Source organism: Megalops cyprinoides, chromosome 3 (genome assembly GCF_013368585.1).
Source record: "Megalops cyprinoides isolate fMegCyp1 chromosome 3, fMegCyp1.pri, whole genome shotgun sequence".
NCBI lineage: Eukaryota > Metazoa > Chordata > Actinopteri > Elopiformes > Megalopidae > Megalops > Megalops cyprinoides.
This window is the reverse complement of record NC_050585.1, coordinates 43505109-43523107: the sequence shown is the minus strand read 5'-3', so window position 1 is coordinate 43523107 and position 17999 is coordinate 43505109. Positions and strand designations below refer to the sequence as shown.

The 17999-nt window shown below is 49.1% G+C and overlaps 1 protein-coding gene across 1 annotated transcript in view; it reads left to right on the top strand.

The window, feature by feature from the left end:
• LOC118774374 (rho GTPase-activating protein 26-like) overlaps positions 1–17999 on the top strand; it is an 80929-nt gene that overhangs the window by 49173 nt on the left and 13757 nt on the right. The window contains exons 14-20 of the mRNA XM_036523714.1: positions 146–220; positions 3215–3299; positions 3923–3981; positions 8491–8596; positions 11220–11379; positions 14258–14402; positions 14745–14913. Of these exons, the coding sequence (XP_036379607.1) occupies positions 146–220; positions 3215–3299; positions 3923–3981; positions 8491–8596; positions 11220–11379; positions 14258–14402; positions 14745–14913 (799 nt within the window). The remainder of the gene's footprint in view (positions 1–145; positions 221–3214; positions 3300–3922; positions 3982–8490; positions 8597–11219; positions 11380–14257; positions 14403–14744; positions 14914–17999) is intronic.

The following is a 17999-nucleotide window of genomic DNA, read 5'->3' as shown; positions in this document are numbered from 1 at the left end:
AGGTGGGTCTTCAGTCTGCATCAGAAGATGGCCAGTGATTCTTTTTTTGTATATGAATTATATAATGGCTGGGGAAGTTTAACAAGGCGCATGCGCTCAGTTGTTGGAGTGAAACACCTGTCTCTCCCATGTCCCCCCCCCACAGGTATCGACGAGCAGGGCCTGTACCGGATCGTGGGGGTGAACTCCAGAGTGCAGAAGCTGCTGGGCCTGGCCATGGGTGAGGGCGCGGTGTTTTAGCAGCAGTGCGGGGGTGTTCTGGGGGCGGGGGTGGGGCCGTGCTCAGGGTTGGGTATTTCAGGTGTTCAGGTCCTTCCTCCTTACAGGTCCAATAAGCTGCAATAAGAGCGGCTTCTGTCTGCCGAGTCGCCTGCAGCCGTGGAAACAAACGGCGAAGCCGATGCCGCTGCTCGTCTCGAAAGCGACACATGGAATTAATCTGGTTTCCAGGCGTCGGTTCGCTCAAAGCCCCTGCGGTCAGGGTAATGAAAAAGAAGGGCGTTCATGCTGTCCCGCGACTAATGAGCGTTTTTAAAAGTCTGTGTGACACTGGGATGTGATTCAGCTGGCAGAGGCTTCCAGCTGTGAGTGTTTCTGTCTGTGCGTGTGTACGTACAGTCTCGTCTGTGTCAGTGTAGACACGAGATTGTAAGCGTACATGTGAGTGCTTGTGTGATTGGTGAATGTGTGTGCGCGTGAGTACGAGTGTAGGTGTGACTGTGTGTGTGTGTGTGTGTGTGTGTGTGTGTGTGTGCGTGTGGGAGCATGAGAATGTGTGTGAGTAAGTGTGTCTGTGTGTCCCTGTGTGTCTTTGTGTGCGTGCATATATGTGTCTTTGTGTGTGAGAAAGTATGAGTGTGTGTGATCGTGTGTGTGATTGAGTTCCACCTTGTGTGAGTATGAGGATGTTTGTGTATGTATGTATGTTTGTATGTACGCATGAGAATTACTGCGTGTGTGCGTGCGTGCGTGTGTGTGTGTGTGTGTGTGTGTGTGTGTGCACTGGGTGGGATGGGGAGCTGTGGTATGTGGTGCCAAATCCCTGTCCCACTGCAGGGAGGAGCAGCTGTGCACCCCTTTCAGCAGCTCCAGGCTGCCAGACGTGCCCCGCCCTGAGAGCACTATAAATACCCCTGTGATCCACGCCCCGCCCCCTATCCACAGCATACGCCCCGCCTCTCCTGGACACGGGACCCTACACACACCCCTGCCTCAATTCCCATCCATGAAAGGGCTGCTTCTGCCAGAGACTCTCTGAGGAAACAGAGTCCAAGTCATGCAGTCTGTCTGCATCCTGAAAGCCCTCCCTGCTAACAGCTAACAGAGTGTCACCTTTCTGGAAAGTGGACACATTGGGAGCAAAGCATCATGGGAAAGGAAAAAACCAGTCCTTCCATAATAGGAGAACTGGTGTACTAAGCTGAGCTCTTGTTTTTATTTTTTTTATTTTTTTGTCGGTCTGCACATTTTTCCAGCATGTAATATATTTTTCTCTGGATTTTCTCTGTGAGTGCTGATTTTTGGATAAATAATAGCAGACCCAAATCAGGCTAGGTTTTTAGATTGTGAGTAAATGCCACTCTCTTCAACCCATGCACATAATAATAATTTTTAAGACTACTGTCAGTCACTGTCTGCTGCCATGATGATGTTTTGTACTCCAACCAGCATGGTTACAGTATGACTACAATTTGCATTGGGTAAGAGGAGGATCTATTTTCTAAGGCTGATTTGCAATAAAAAAACATTCTCAAACGCATTCACACCCACACCAGCCGAATTTATGAAAGGTACTTTGCGTTACCATAGAAACGAATAGTCATCAGCTCTCTGTCGTCAGAATCATGTGGTCCCACAAGGTGGCTGTAACTGTTGAAACAGGGCTCTAGTTGATAGTCTTGTCCACTGCTGTCTTTATGAAAAAGGGATGGCGTAGACAGTCTTGACCCTGTTCAGTCAGACGTCTGAGCGGAAGTAGGGGTGGCAGTGTAGCGTAGTTGAAGGGAGCAGGGCTCCTAACCGAAAGGTTGCTAGTTTGATTCCCCTCTGGGGCACTGCTGCTGTACACTTGGACGAGGCGCCTACAATTGCTTCAGTAAATATCCAGCTGTATAAATGGATAACATTGTAACCTATGTAAAGCGCCGTGGGTAAGAGCGTCTGCTAAATGACAGGGAGGAGGGAGCAGCGGTCGCACTGGTGACAGCGGGTCCGTCTTTGCATGCAGCTGTGGGGATTCTAGCAATGCCCCTTCTCTTTTCCCACCCTCGGCAGCGGCTTCTGGGAAATGCTGGAAGACCCAGAGGGCCGCTCTGTACAGGAATACTAAACCCACCCCCCCCCAAACCGTCTTCCCGTGGTGTCCCGAGTGAGCACGGACAGGGAGTGCGGCGAGCGCTCTGTCAGTGACTGATGGGGCGGGGTGGAGGGGCGGGGTGGAGGGGCGGGGCGGAGGAGCGGAGCGGGGGCTGATTAGGGCACGGTTGCGGAGAGTGAGAAACGGCTCACGCTGGACCGGGTGCCCGCTGACTGAGCGGGCCATCAGTCTCCCGCCGGTGCACCGAGTCGCAGCGATTCTCCCTATCACACATCACTCACTCCACTCCCTGGACACACCGTCCCCATAATCCCCCCCCCCAGCTCACCCTAGGCCCCTAGGGGCGGCAGTGTAGCATAGTGGTAAGGAGCAGGTCTCATAACTGAAAGGTTGCTGGTTCGATTCTTCACTGGGCCGTTGCTGCTGCACCCTTGGGCGAGGCGCCTACAGTTGCTTCAATAAATATCCTGCTGTATAAATGGATAAAATTGTAACCTATGTAAGGCGCCGTGGGTAAGAGCGTCTGCTAAATGACAATAATGTAATGTAAACCCCCTTTGCCTACTGGTGACTGTGATTACACTCCACTGTTCTGCTGGTGTGTACTCGTCAAACTGAAAGAGAATGCACTTGTGATGCCACAGTGCCTCTGCCTCCCTTTGTGTTCCTGTAGTTGAACAGAAATGTGTCCATGACAGAATCAGTCTGGACAGAACCAGCTGGAGACCATCAGGAGGCAATCTGAAGGAAGTACAGATTTGTGTTCTTCAATAACAAACTCCCTTTCCCTACCCCCCCCCCTTTCCCTTGCAACCACCCTCCCCCACTGCCTTGCTACTCGCCCCCTGTCAGCCCCCGCAGGGACAGGTTAACAGTTTCCCCCTCTGTCACACACAGACCCCAAAACCTGCGCGGATGTGGAGCTGGACAGCCCAGAGTGGGAGATAAAGACCATCACCAGCGCGCTCAAGCACTATCTCAGGTAGGCCCCCGACTGCCCCGCTCTGGGTTTCGCCAGTGCTGAAACGGGCCCTGAGGCTCTGACAGTTGTCCTTGCCAAGCCCGTTCCTCCTGTGGAGCAGGCGGCGTAAGGGACTCCAGTGCCCCCAGCTTCTGGGGCCCAGCCCGCTTAACCGCCTGATTCGATAAACGCTTGATTTGATTGCGCCAATTAAAGCCCACTTTGCCAGTTTGTGGAGGATTAGCGATAAGGAGGATGCCAGAACTGCCTGGCCGGTTCAGTGCTTGGGAGTGCCGCACTGGGCTGAAGGGCTCCTTCAGAGAGAAGCTCATTGCAGATATGCTAATATAGGAGGCAGAGTGGTATGGTGGTTGAGGGGTTGGACTTGTAATCCAAAGGTTGCTGGTTTGATTCCCAAGTGAGGCACTGTTGTTGGACCTTTGAGGAAGGCATTTAATCTGAGTTGCTGCAGGAGATATCGAGCTGTATAAATCGTTAACATATAGAAATGTAGGCTAACAATAGAAATATTGGCTAGATAAACCTCTGTATAAGGGCATCTGCAAGTATGCAATGTAAAATAAGGGGAGTTTTCTGCTGTCAGTGATGACACCCTGTCTGATTGTCATTCTGATTCTTTTCAGAATGCTGCCTGCACCTCTCATGACCTATCAGTTCCAGCGGAGCTTCATCAAAGCTGCAAGTGAGTGCCACCCCCCACTCCCCTCTCTACCCCCGCAGCCCCCTCTTTACCCTCTCCACCAGACCCCTTTCTACCCCTCTCCACCCCGACCTCTCTCTGTCCCCCCCACCGCCCCACCTCCGTCCACCCCCTCTCTAGCCCCCTCTTCCCCCCTCTAGCCCTCTCTACCTCCCTTGACCCCCCCCCCCCCCCCAACCCCCTCTTTTCTAAACCCTCTTTCCCGGGATTCGAGCAGCTCGCAGGGATGGTGTTGTCACAAAGTTAACATGCTGGAAAGGTGCGGCTCGGGGGCTTTGGGGAAACCCGTGGCCAGGAATCGAGAAGCCGGCTTCACCTGGGAGACGTTTTAGCGCGGGGAAATAATCACAGATCTCATTATTTTGCTTCCAGGCACTGTGTGAAAGATATTTCTGTATTAATAGTGAATCTCATCTGAGAGATTTGCATCAGCACACACTTTCAGAGAGAAAACTAAATGATATGAATAAACCCTCCCCACTTACCTTGGGCTCATGTTCTCATGGTGGAGTATTAGAATTAGGGAGCACCTGGTCCCACTTCCTGTGTTGCTGAGTAAAAGCTCTCCTCTTGTCTTGGCATGGTCTGTGTTTGCCTGAGCTCCCGGCCTACATTACATTACAATCATTTAGCAGATGCTCTTATCCAGAGCAACTTCCAACACAGTAGGACATGTGTATCAAGTGTATCCATCCAAGTTACTCCTCTTCCTGCTGTGTATTGCGATCGTGTTATGCATAGTTGATGGTGGACAGTGTTTTTCTGTGCCGGGTTTGGCGGGGTGGGGCGGCAGTCTAGCATAGTGGTTAACGAGCAGGACTCATAACCCGAAGGTTGCTGGTTCGGTTCCCCACAGGGGCACTTCTGCTACACCCTTGGGCAAAGTACTTAACCTGCAGTTACCTCAGTAAATATCCAGCTGTATTTACATTTACATTTACATTTATTTATTTAGCAGACGTATAAATGGATAACGTTGTGAAAACTTGTAATTGATGTAAGCCATTCTGGTTAAGAGTGTCTGCTGAATGCCAATAATGTAATTTAATGTAAGGGGTCTGAAGGGTATATTTCAGTGAAAGGGGGCGTGCAGCTCACCTCCCTGGCCACCAGGGTGCAGCACCTGGGGCACGTGTGACTCCCGTTTGCGCAAGCACTCCATCAGCTGAGATGGATAGACAGGGATTTATTTAGCCGGTTAATTTGGGAGATGAGTAGATGGCTAGATTTAGAGATTAGGAATTTTGCCAGGAAACCTCCCGCTCTTTGCGATAAGTATCCTGGCACCTTTCAGGGCTAGAGGGAAGAGTGCCCCCTACTGGCCATACAGGGCCATCTGTGTCTTTGCTGTTACTAGGTCTCGTGTCAAAGTATTTACGAAGCCCCGTGCCACTTAGCTTCAACTGCCAGGTGGAGAAAAGACAAAACAGGAGTTTTTATTTCATGTCTTGTTGCAGTTTTGATTTGGCTGTGTAAAACGTAATTGAGCAAATTATTACAAGTTATTTTGATCAGTTTTTTGTACTACTGTTTCTAGTGTTATTCCACATGCGTCTGATCTGTTTACTGAGATTATCTTTGTTATTGTTGCCGCGCCTGTCAGGGCATGGAGGAGAAACGCAGTATGGTTTGTGTCTGCACCAATTCATGTTTATGTTTGGAAGGCAGACGATGGATTCCAGAAATACATTTTAAAATATTCCAAGCCCGCGTCTGCCCTGTTTTCCAGTTTCCTTCCCCTCTCCCCCCCCCCTCTGTCTCTCAGTCCGCTCTTCTTCCCTTCTGCTCCTCCCCCTCTGTCCCCCAGCTCATTCCCACTCTCCGCCATCTGTGTCCCTCCATCGCGTTGAATTTGAGTCAGTTAAAACGTAGATTACGGCGGCACCCCCCCTGTAGCTAGCCCAAGGTCTCGAACCCGTTTCCGCGAGGAGGGGATTAATAATGAAAACGCCTCTCGGAGCTGGCTCGCTCTGACCCGCTGTGGGTTACGTTCGCCAGGGGGCGCCATAGAGTTCCTACCTTGGGCCCGAGGCTGCAAGTCAGGCCCTCGCCACTAAGTGGAGCTGCACGTGCGCTTTGGGATCCTCGGAGCGTTAACGAACCTCAGAGGCGGTAAAAGCACAACTGTTGCTCTGCTGGCAGAGGTTAGTGGGAAAAACTGAATTTAACAACCCGTTTTTTTTTTCTCTCTTCAAAATGAATGCGCTTTCCAAAGGGTGGGATCGTGACAGCATATGAGGTCACCGCCTCGGCAGAGAGGGGGACGCGCTCTCTGCCCCCTAAGTGCAGATGGTGCCGTGGCGTGAGGTCCCTCCTGTGTGCCGGGGTGCCTTCCGTGAGGCCGGTTTTTGGGGAGCGATGCAGCATCTGTTGGGTCTCCCAGGCTGTGGGACGGTGGAACTGCGTGCCAGGGTGATATTTGATGTTCGCACGGCACCGATGTCAGATGTCACAGCCAATCGCCGCTCACTGTGAAAAAGGCCTGCGGTTGCCGGGGCGACTAGGGAAACATTCGCTATTACAGCGGGCCAGGAGGCAACAATCGTGGCCCCAGGGAGACGACCAGAAGGTTATAGGTTCTAGAGCGGGATTTGACACAGCTGCCGCGCCTCTGAGCAGGGAGTCGGCGGGGCAGCTTGGATTTGTTTTTCTGTTTACATGCCGTCACTCGGCAGATGCTCTGCTCCCGAGCGGCTTGCAAAACAGCGGAACAGAAGTGCATCCAAAGCCACAAGAGCAGCAGCGAACGCATGAAGAAGGTTAGCGCAGGGCACGATTTTAGGCATCGTCTAGTCTAAACAGGGTGGGGAGGAACTTTGGGGGGGGGGGGGGGGCCTGAAATTGTTTCCAGGATCTTGCTTTGTTCACTTCTGATTTTTTTAAATGCCCTTCGACAGACACTTTCTCGTCTCCCTGTGCGGAGCCAGAACACACCCACTTGATTGCTGTTTACATTTCCGCATATGAAATGCACACATGCATTACTGTGGGGATCGTATACTAATTTGACACATTACATTATTGTGTTACGCATTACTCAGTGCCAAAAAACCTAAATCGTTTGGTATTTACCCGAAAGCCCCCAAGCTCTGCCTGTGTCCGTGGAACCGTCACCCGTGAAGGGTCAGACGCTGAGCTTAGCTGCAGCTTAAAAGCATCTTTGAATCTGCCTGGGTTGAGTGCTGGCGTTTAATGTGCACATTAAAGACTTACGAGCTAAGATTAAACCCAGACTTTCTATTTTTGTTCATTGAAACACACTCTGTTTTTCCTCGCTCGGTGGAACGAGCTCCAGCTCAGATAAGTATTCTTCCTGTTTTTGATTATGCTGATGTTGTTTACAGGGGCGGCCCCTAGGGGTGCTGTCGGGAGACCAGACGTCCTGTATCTTTCCGGCTGTCATGTTCGTGACCAGGGCCGCGTTTGCACATCACCACGATCTCCATTCTTTAATTAATGTGTCATCCTAGATGGCTTATTCATCAGCTTTAGCTAATTTACCCTCGTGCTGATGAGTGAAGATTTCCTCTGTGTCTCCTTCGGCCCTTGTGATGTGAGATGATATCTTGTGATCCAAGATATGCGATAACTGGCTGTAGCGAAGGGTCCATAACAGTCCTTGGTCCAAACTTGTTTCAGTTCACAGCCGCTACCATCTGGAATTTTTTATACACAGAGACTGTAATTTTATCTGTTACTGAGATCTGAGATCAAAACCCATTTGACTGATGTTTGTACGGGCCGATTTGTTGTGTGTAGTAACTCGTATCTGCGGCTCCATTTCGATGGGTTGTGTTGCCTTTGCTGTGTTGCTAGCCTCTCGGATGAGCTATAATTGGAAGTGGGACTGGTTCTCAATTACCTTGCCGGGCCAAATTAAGGGCGATTAAATAGCCCAGTAAGTAAACATCAGACTGTCATTGTTACTGGGTTTATGTGGTGGAGCTGGGTGAAGCCAGTGTGGAATCCCTCTCCCAGCCTGGATCCTTATGCCGTAGTTCTAGGGAGGAAGGGGATTTGTGGGTGTGTGGTAGTACACTTGGCTTTCCTTGTCAGGTTGGACAAGTTAACTTGTGGTAGGGCTTGAATGGTGTTATGCTCACACTCACTGGTCTAGTCTGACACTGTTGCTCATTCGAACTTGAATGGATACAATTATGTTCTATAGTGCTGAAAGTCATTCTGGATAAGAGGGATGGAAGTGTAGCATAATGGTGAGGAGCAGGGCTTGTAACCGAAAGGTTGCTGGTTCAGTTCCCCCCTGGGGTACTGCTGTTGTACCCTTGGTCAAGCTGTTTAACCCACAATTGCCTCAGTAAATATCCAGCTGTACAAATGGATAAAATTGTCGCCTATGGATAAGAGCATCTGCTAAATGACAGTAATGTAATGTAATGTAATAAGACAGTCTGCTAAATGAGTGTAATGTAATGTAATGTAATGAATGCCGAGTGGTGTGATGGTTCTGCTGTGTTTCTCGTCCCCCTCCAGAACTGGACAACCCCGAGGCCCGGATCTTGGAGATCCACAGCATTGTCCACCGCCTCCCGGAGAAGAACCGACAGATGCTGGAGCTGCTGGTGAAACACTTGGCAAAGTAGGTCGAGATTTTTTTACTCCCGCTTTACTCGGTTACAAATCCCCCCCCCCCAACACGCGCTCTGCCCCTGGCGCTAAGAGGATTGGGGTTGTGAAGGGCTTGGCGCTGTCGAACGGCGGTGTAACGGCCGCGCCTCCCCTCCCGCGTGCTCCCTCTCTCAGTTCCAGAGGAGGCCGTTCGGCGTCCTTGGTTCTCCCGAGGACGCTCGTTATTTCTTAATTGGGACGGGGAAATTTGCTCATTGTGTGTCTGTTGACACCCTGGAGCTTGTGGTGTAAAATTTAAACTTTAATAAAGCAGTGTTGTTAACTCTTCAGAACAGAAAGCCTTCAGGTTTCCCTCCGAAAGTAACTGTTCAGGGGCAAAAGTCACGAAAGGTGGGACTGGGGTTCATCCACATGGAAATGTACAGTACCAGTCAGAGGTTTGGACACACCTACCCATAGAAGGGTTTTTCTGTATTTTTACTGTTTTCCACATTTTAGACATCAAAGCTATGAAATATGTTTGTAATTGAAAAATGAATATAATGAATGTAACGTAAATAGCACAAATTTATTTTTGGAAATAAATTCATACATCTAACAAACAAATTTCAAGCATTTAGGCGTAAGTCTTTAGATCAAAATCTTTTTGAATGCATGCTTCCCATTATGTTAATCAGCTGTCTAAACTTCACTGGTACTGTAGCTTATTAGCTGTATAGGTTGACGTTTCTCATACAGACCTTAAACTCTGCATAAAGGAATACTGATACAAAGTTTTTGCTCAATAATGGTGTCACTCTAAGTGTCACGCTGTAATAGTGTCCGTGATGCAGTTTCTGTCTATTTAAACACTGCAAAATACATTATGGATTTGTTAGGCTTAATATGGAACTGTTTGTTTCTGATAACTGCCCTTGGTCTTTTGAAATTTTCATCTGAATATGACCTACAGTGATTGTGTAGTGACAGCCATATTACAATTGCTTAATATAATTGCACAAAAATCTCTTGTAGCCTTGGTGTCGTAGCGCTTTCTGTGTTGCAGAATGGGTGGGAAGCTGAAGAGCATGTATTCATCGTTCATGCTGTTTCTTGCATATGTGTTTGTCACACATTTATTATCGCACTGTTATTGCTTTTATTTTCTGATCATAAATGTTGAGGCATACAACGGGAGACGACCGATAGCGGGGTTGGATGTTTTGGTCTCCAGTGCGAGGAATGAAATCCTCTTGCAACAATGTTGCTGTAAACATGCGTCATGACCGTAGCGTGAGGCAGCGGCAGGAAAGAAACCTCATGAAAACAAGCGCGCTCCGCGAGCTTTTTATGTATTTATTTTCTTAAATGAGACCTGCGTGTCGGCATGCGACCTTGGCTGCCAGCCCCCCCCCCCCCCTTGGAATCTCAGCAGGGCCGGGGGGGGGGGGGGGGGGGGTGTTGACTTGACGGTGGGACGATTCCTGTCTTTTTTATTTTTCCTTTCTCGCTCTGTTTTGATCCCGCCGTTGCCGGAGCCTCCCGTCACCACAACAAAAGCAAGTCGAGGTCTGGATGCGGGTGTCCCCGGAAGTGACTGTGGGAATTCTGGGGGAGGGGGTTGCCACGCTGTTGTCCCGAGTAGGGTGGTGGGAGGGGAGGGGGACGCTTATGGCAGGGTGGGGCGGTGGGTAGGGGCAGGAAGAGGAGGTCGGGTGCTTCGCCGCGGTGCACCGAACAGTTAAACGCTGGCTCTGCCCACCAGATGGGCTGCTTATGTAACAGGCTGCGCGGGGCAGGGCGGGGTATGCTGGTGTCACGGATAAAGAGGAGCTGCTCCTCTCGTAACCCCCAGGTGGGGCACTACCCATGAGCGAGGTACTTAGCCTGGGATTGCGTCAGCAAGAGAGCGGCAGCATAAATGGATTACTCGTAAAAATGTAAGCTGGGGATAAGGGCATCTGCCAAGCAAATAAATAAATGATAATGTAGGGCCGTCTTCAGGCCCTGCTGCTGAAAGTCCCTGGTACTGTAGGCACCTCTACTGAAAGGCCCTACTACTGAAGGGTCTTGATACTGAAGGCAACCCTGCTACTGAAAGACCTGCTACCGAAAGAGCTGCTACCGAAAATCTCTGCTACTGAAAGCCTTGCTATTGAAAGTCCCTGCTGCTGACGGCCCTGCTACTGAAAGCCCTTCTACTGAAAGTCCCTTCTACTGAAAGGCCCTGTTATTGAAGGCCCCGCTGCTGAAAGGTCTACAGGCTTTTATGCCCTGGTTAGGTTTGCTATAAGCCTTCAGGGCTGAGACAGGTCCAAACGTCTTCCTTCTTGAATATTCAGTTTGTCATCCGGTGCTGTATCCTCTTCAGTACTAAACAAAACTGGATCACCCTCAGAGAAAGACACCCTGGTGGGAGGCCACGTGAGGAGAGCTGGGGGTGGGGGGTGGGGGGCTCCAGTGTGGTGATGACAGGGGTCGGGGTCGCTCTAATCCATGTGACATCCGCTGCCTCTTATCACAGCAGTGCAGCGATCACCCGTGCCCAGCCTGTGTGGTTTATCTCCAATGTTCTGTGTCTCTCTCTTTTTCTCTCTGTTTCTCTCTCTGCCTCCGTCTCTCTGTATCTCTTTCTCCCTCTCTCTCGCCCGCAGCGTGGCCAGTCACCACCAGCAGAACCTGATGACCGTGGCCAACCTGGGCGTGGTCTTTGGCCCCACCCTGCTGCGCCCGCAGGAGGAGACGGTGGCTGCCATCATGGACATCAAGTTCCAGAACATTGTCATCGAGATCCTCATCGAGAACCATGAAAGGGTAAGCGGCGTAGTGCGGTGTGGCCGGTCGGTCCATTCCCGCCCCCATCCCGAGCCTTGAGGCCGGAGGCCCAATGTCAGAATGCCCCGTGCCTCATGGAGAAAGCCAGAACGAGCTCCCGCTAAAACCCCGCTCTCCATTCAGACATGCAGTCCCTCGGTCAAACCCTTCCTCTGCTAGAGGCTCCTGGGCCAAGCTGCTTACTCAGGTCGCTATGGCAACTGGCTTCTCATCCCCGTGTTAAGTCTTCACCGAGACCCCACATGACTTTGAGGGACACTGAAGCAACTGGCGTTGGGTGGGTGGTGGGAGGGCGTTGCGGAGGTGAGGGGGGGGGGGGGGGGGGGCTTCCTTTTCTTGCAAACCCAGATCTAAATTTGCCTTGCACTGGAAGAACATACAGTGGTAACATACAGTGCAAGCCACGGCTTGATCGGCAGCAGCAGATAGAGGTGCCAGATTGATTTGTTTGTTTTTTTTTTTACCCAGAGTTCCTTCCCAATGTTCCGTTGTCTTTCAACTCCATTCAGAAAAGCATGAAAACGATGTCTGAATGTGTCCTTCTTGTATCTTTCATCTATCTATTTCACGACATACATTCAATGTGCTCAATTATGTGCACATAAATAGTTTAAGGTGTTCTCATTTTTTAAACATGAATAGTTCTCTTAAAATAATCTTTTTAACATCCACGGAAAACATGCATTCCGCAGTACACCAATTTTTAAATTTTTTTTTATTTTTATCCTATTGAATGTAATAGCACAGAGACCTCTCCACAAACACAACACCAACAAACACAGCAGGAGCTCGTCCAAGCTAGAGCAGTCGAGCACGTTTGGTTTTTTCAACATTTTATATTTTTATGAAGATGAAAATGCAACAGCCACTCACAAGGAAAAAAGCTCAGAATGGAGACATTTGCTTCCTCTTACAGTGCTTGAAATCATTAGCTTGAATATTTTTTCCACTGCATTTTAGGCAAGAACTCCTACTTCTTCAGTCAGGAAATTATAACTGAGGGGAGAGAGCTATTAAACTGTGCTTTCTACATTGATTTAATCTGCTGTCTGTTCTATAAATTGAAGATGGCTGATTAGTAAAATTCAGTAAAAAAGCAGTATTTACAAAAATGTTAAAACAGTATGCGTAATGGAACCCCTTTTAGTTTTTGTGTCTGTGTATGCGGCTCAGGAGGTGGGGTAGTGGAGAAGGGGTTCTGACATGGCGCCCCCTGATGAACTGTTGTGTAGCCAGAATCACACACTCAACCAAACAGCACAAGAGGTGTGTCGGTCCTCGCCTCCTCCAAAGGAAAAGGGGGCATGGTCAACCCCTGCCACCGGTCTACCAACGTCAACGAAGGGGCGGGGCCTTCCACATCAGCGCTCGCTCCATTGGTCAATCAGTCAAGGCAGGCTGGCCCCAGACCAATCAGAAAGCCTCTGTTTTTTTTTTTAGCTGTCTTGAAACTTACTCACCACCACAGGGGCATATAATGAGAGAGCACGGAGCTAGTAACCCCTTACGCAGGTGGGGCTTAAAGCAGTGAGTTGCATGTTCAAATTGCAGGTGGGGCATTAGTGGTGTACCCTTAACCAAGGAAGGAATGCAGTCTGCATTGGTTTGGTAAATGGATTTAGGGTAATATGTCAGTGAACATGGGGGTCACTTCACACGAGGGCGTCTAATCGAGATATAATACAGGAACAGTTTGGGAGAGACAGAGTGCTGTGGCTGCTTACGAGGTCCTGCGAGAGCCCGGCTTTTCTTTCCCCCTCTCCCACTGTGAAGGAGGGGTTTGATGAGTAAGCCCATAATTCTGCTCCGTGCTAAAACTTAAAAAAAAAAAAAAAAAAAAAATTAAATAAAAAAAACCACGGTGTCATGGAGACGCCCAGCGCAGCACAGTGGGATATGAGCGCTGCATGCCAATCAGAGCTGATCTGCTGCAGCGTTAGCTGAGTGACGCACGAGCTCCTCTGTGCAGCTTGGGGAGGAGAGAGTTTCGGCCTGCTCTGAGGGTGCGCTTGCCTGCTGCACAGCACAGCCATGAGGGCTCGTGAGCCTTTTAGGGCGGTAGTGTGGCTTAGTGGTAGTGAGAAGGGCTCGTAACCGAAAGGTTGCCGGGTCGATTCCCTGCTGGGGCACTGCTGTCGTACCCTTGGGCAAGGTACTTTACCCAAGATCTCTGCAGTAAATAGCCAGCTGTATAAATGGGTAAAATGTAAAAATGGTGACCTTTGTAAATCCCTTTGGATAAGAGCATCTGCTAAGTGACAATAATGTAAGGTATAACGGTCTGCTGCAGACACTGAGCATAAGAGCACAACTCAATTCTGAAGGCTGGGTGGAGAGGGGGGAGGCAGCAGTGGTCACAGTGGTGATAGTGGGCCCAGCTCTGCACACAGCTGTGGGGAAAAAGGGATTCCACTGACAGCTATATAAAAGGATAATATGTAAAACTATATGTAACCTATGCAAGTCACTCTAGATAAGATAAGAGCGTCTGCTATGTGACAATAATGTAATGTGATGTACACGGAGGGCGCTGAGAGAGGCTGACCTAGCCTACAGTGCAGCCCAGCTGTAGAAGGTGGGCCTCCATGCTATACCAAACCGACCGTGGAACACGCGTTTGGATCGGAGCGGGCTGATGCTGCACTACTCAACCGATACAAATACCACAGTATGAAAACTGAATCTCAAAGAGCTTGTTTCGCTGAGCGCGCAAAGTCAGTGGTATATCGATTTCCTGACGGGAAGACCTGCATTAGTATGTATCACCTTGGGTATACGCTTTGAGTGTACACGGGTCAGGCTTTGGTCCAAGCTCACCTAAGATTCACTCGTCGCCCCCAATGTCCTCCCTCCCCAGATTTTCAAGGACTCGCCCGTCCCCGGGGGCGGGACGCCAAACTCGCAGCTGAACCTTCCCCGGAGGAGGAGCTCAGAGAACAAGGCGCCCTCCTGCAGTGAGAGGCCCCTCACCTTCTTCCACACGCCCCCGCCCGCGGAGAAAGGTGAGGAGATGCCGCGCGCCACCCGAACTTCTCCCTCCTCCGCCCACAAGCTGTCACTGCAATCAAGTAAACTTGGCTTTTCTCGGGAGATGCTCCTGTCCGATGTAACAGACAACTCCTTACGTAACACAGGAACATTTCCAGAGGAAGCAGGTCAGGTTAATTGCTGAAATGTACAAAAGTGGTACTGTTTAAGATGAAGTCACAAGGGTTGTGCCCTGACCGCCGCTCCACACTGCCGTCAGCCCCTAAGGAACCGTGTTAGAGATGCAGGGGAACCTGAGGAGAGTTCAACACTCTCTGTTTTTTTTTGTGTGTGTGTGTCTTTGTGCGTCGCTGCAGTGGAGAAGAGGAACAGCGTCGCTCTGAACTCCAGCGCAGACTCCATCCTGACGCACACCTCGGTCAACTCCAACAGTACACACGGCCGCGCCCACCTCAACAGCCTGACCGGCAGCGAACCGGACCTGGATGGGGTCCCGACGGGGAAGCAGAGCCGGCCAAATTCTCTGTGAGTAAAACCTGGCTCTGTCTTTGGCCAGATTCTCTGTGAGCACAACCTGACACTGTCTGTGGCCAAATTCTCTGTGAGTAAAACCTGACACTGTCTGTGGCCAAATTCTCTGTGAGTACAATTTGACGCTGTCTCTTCCAGACTCCATATTCCCACCACAGTGATACCCTAGTGCGTCATGCTCCTTATGCACCTCTGCGTTTTGTGTGCCCTTCTCCCCTAAAAAGAGGGGAGAGGAGACACTCTGTGAAACACTTTCTTGAACCATTAAATGTCTTCACATGTCAATAGGTTTCCAAAACCAATGAAAAATGGTATTATATTACACAACACTACCCCAGAAAAAGAGATACATCAGATAGTCCTACACCAGCCCCCCCCCCCCCCCCCCCCCCACCACCACCACCACCACCAAAACAAAAGGTATTACATCCAACAAACCCCCCAGGTTAGAGGAGGAGGTGAGGAGGGCAAAGAAGAAGAGAGGAGGGAGAGAAGAAGAGTGGAGGATGGAGGGGAGTGGTCCTAGTTATAGCTTTTCCATTTCCTCTCTCAGGCTGGGTAGTAGATGCAGGTAATGGATTTTTAAGCCGTGATGTGATGGTGATTTCAGATGCACTTAATTCCTCTCCATTAGAAGTGGGCAGAGATGAAATGGATGAAAGCGACCACTGGGAGGTTTTGTCTGTGAAGAGAGGGGGTTTTCAGGCGCTCTGCTGTAAAAGAGATCGCTTGGGTTTGAAGACTGAAAACGGGTGTAAACATTATATTTAAAAAGAAAATGGTGTAACAACAACACTTCCTCATCCCCATAACTCATCATCCATGATTCACAATTTATGTCTGTGTTTTTATTCTTTTTTTTTATGCAAAGGAAACCTATGCTGTGTTCATAATGAATCAGCACTGTTCTGTCTGAAAATTGTCATTTAAATCACAGCGATGGTTTGCTTGTTTTTGTGAAAGGAAGCCATTATGGCCACATAGAAAAATTGCAAAATTGCCCAAGTAATCAGTGGCAAACAAGGTGATCAGTTTCGTGTTCAAGCCATACCCACATTTTATTATCTGGGTATATTCTGCTGCAGTGCTGCATGGAGGCACTGAGATGCAACACTTTTCTAAAGTAAAATGTATTTTTCTTTTGTGATTTGCTGCTTATTACGTGCCAAGAGGTGGCCCGCTCTAGGGAAATTTAACATTGCCACCATAGATGTTAGAGCCAGCACAAGCCTAGCTGAAGAGATTAGCCCAGCTTATCTGCATAGTGTACTGTACTTGTCTCAACCCTCTCTTGGCTAAATGTCGCTGTTGTTTTTCCTGTATGTCAATATGGCATCAAAACCAGTGCTAGCTTGCTAACTATTCCAGGCATTCCAGGGGGAAAATGTAATTCTCCATAATTACCCTGCTATAAAACCGGGCTCTGTGGAAGTCTCTGCTGCAGAGCCAGCGCTGAGCATTCTTATCGTATTGCTAACGCGCGCTTCTCTGGAGAGGGACTGTAGATCTGGGAAATGAGTCGGCCGAGGCAGACCGTAAAGCGGCTGACAGGCTCTCACTCGGGTAGTGGCAGTGTGGCTTAGTGGTAAGGAGCAGGGCTCGTAACCAGAAGGTTGCAGGTTTGATTCCCTGCATGGGCACTGCTGCTGTACCTTTGGGTAAGGCACTTAATCCACAATTGCCTCAGTAAATATCCAGCTGTATAAATAGGTGATGTAAAATTGTAGCGTATGTAAGTTGCTCTGGATAAGAGCATCTGGTAAATGACTGTAATGCAGTGTACTCAGTACAGGAGAATAGGCAGACAGTGGAACAAATGTGAAAATGTTTGGTTTTACATTTTGGTATCAGATTGGAGCAAGCCTGGTACAGACTCGCCCCTGCTCGCCAAAGCGCACGAACGGCAAACAAAACCGCCAGCTCCCGTTGCCGTGGTTCAGCTGCCCTCACCGTAACCTTAAGTGGTTCAGCCGTTACACTGATACAGTAATATCAGAAAATCTGTGATTTTACTCACTGCAAAACAAATAATGGAATTGGCATGGTTTGTCACGCCTGTGGGAAGGTATACATTGACGACACTGAGCTGATTTTAAACCAAATGCATTTCTGAACACAAGTTTGATAAGGTACATTGGAAAGACCTGAGAAATGCTTAGCTTCCCCTGACTGCTACTGAACATCATGGTGAGCTTCCTTGGGATATTAAAAGGGTTTATTGAGCATCAAGGACATGGGGCATATGGCAAGTGTTTGTTTTTGTGACACTCAGGGTTTTAGAATATTAAAGGGGGCGGATATTAACCAGATTCAGTACAATAGCAGAGTATATACATTAAACTTTTTGCACAAATTTACTTAATTTTTTATAACTTACTACCGCCACTTAGTGCCTTCTATGTTGTGCTGTCACTAGTCTTCAGTGTTACATGCTAGCAGGGCCTACCTCAAGAATTTCAATGCTCAGTTACCCTGTGTGATCTGTGCAAGTGACAAGTAAAAGACTTTGACTCTGACTTTGAGACACAGGTGTAGGCGGAATCTCGCCCCCTGAGATTAGCACATGCTGTGTCATGGAGCTCGCTGTCTGCTTTGTGTCTTTGTCAGTTGTGAGCGGCTGCTGGTCAGAAGTTGAGTGGTGCTGATGAAAGTAGCTTCTGGAGGTGAAAAACATTTTCTTCTTCCTGTAGCTTCTTTGTATTTGTTTTCCAGAGAATGGCTGATGATGGGAATCGCATCGCAGCTTTCAGATGAACTTTAGATGAGTCAGTTTTCCTGTCTCGTCGTTACATTTGTTTTTTTGTTTTATGTTGGTGGAGGCAGGGGTGTGCTGGCTGATTTTTGGAGTTCTTCTGGTAAGAGCTCCCGAAGAACCTTCTCCAGGTCCATTTCTCTCCATTTTTTCAGTCTGTCCCACTCAGACACCTTCCTCATATGCGCCCATTCCACTGAAAAGAGAGCTGTAAAACCAGTCAGAATTACGGAATTATGCAAACGCATACAGGCGTTTTTAAAAGAAAGAAAAAAAAAATCCCCAGTGACTCAACCCTAAAACATGTTCTTGGAAAGCTGTCACTGAA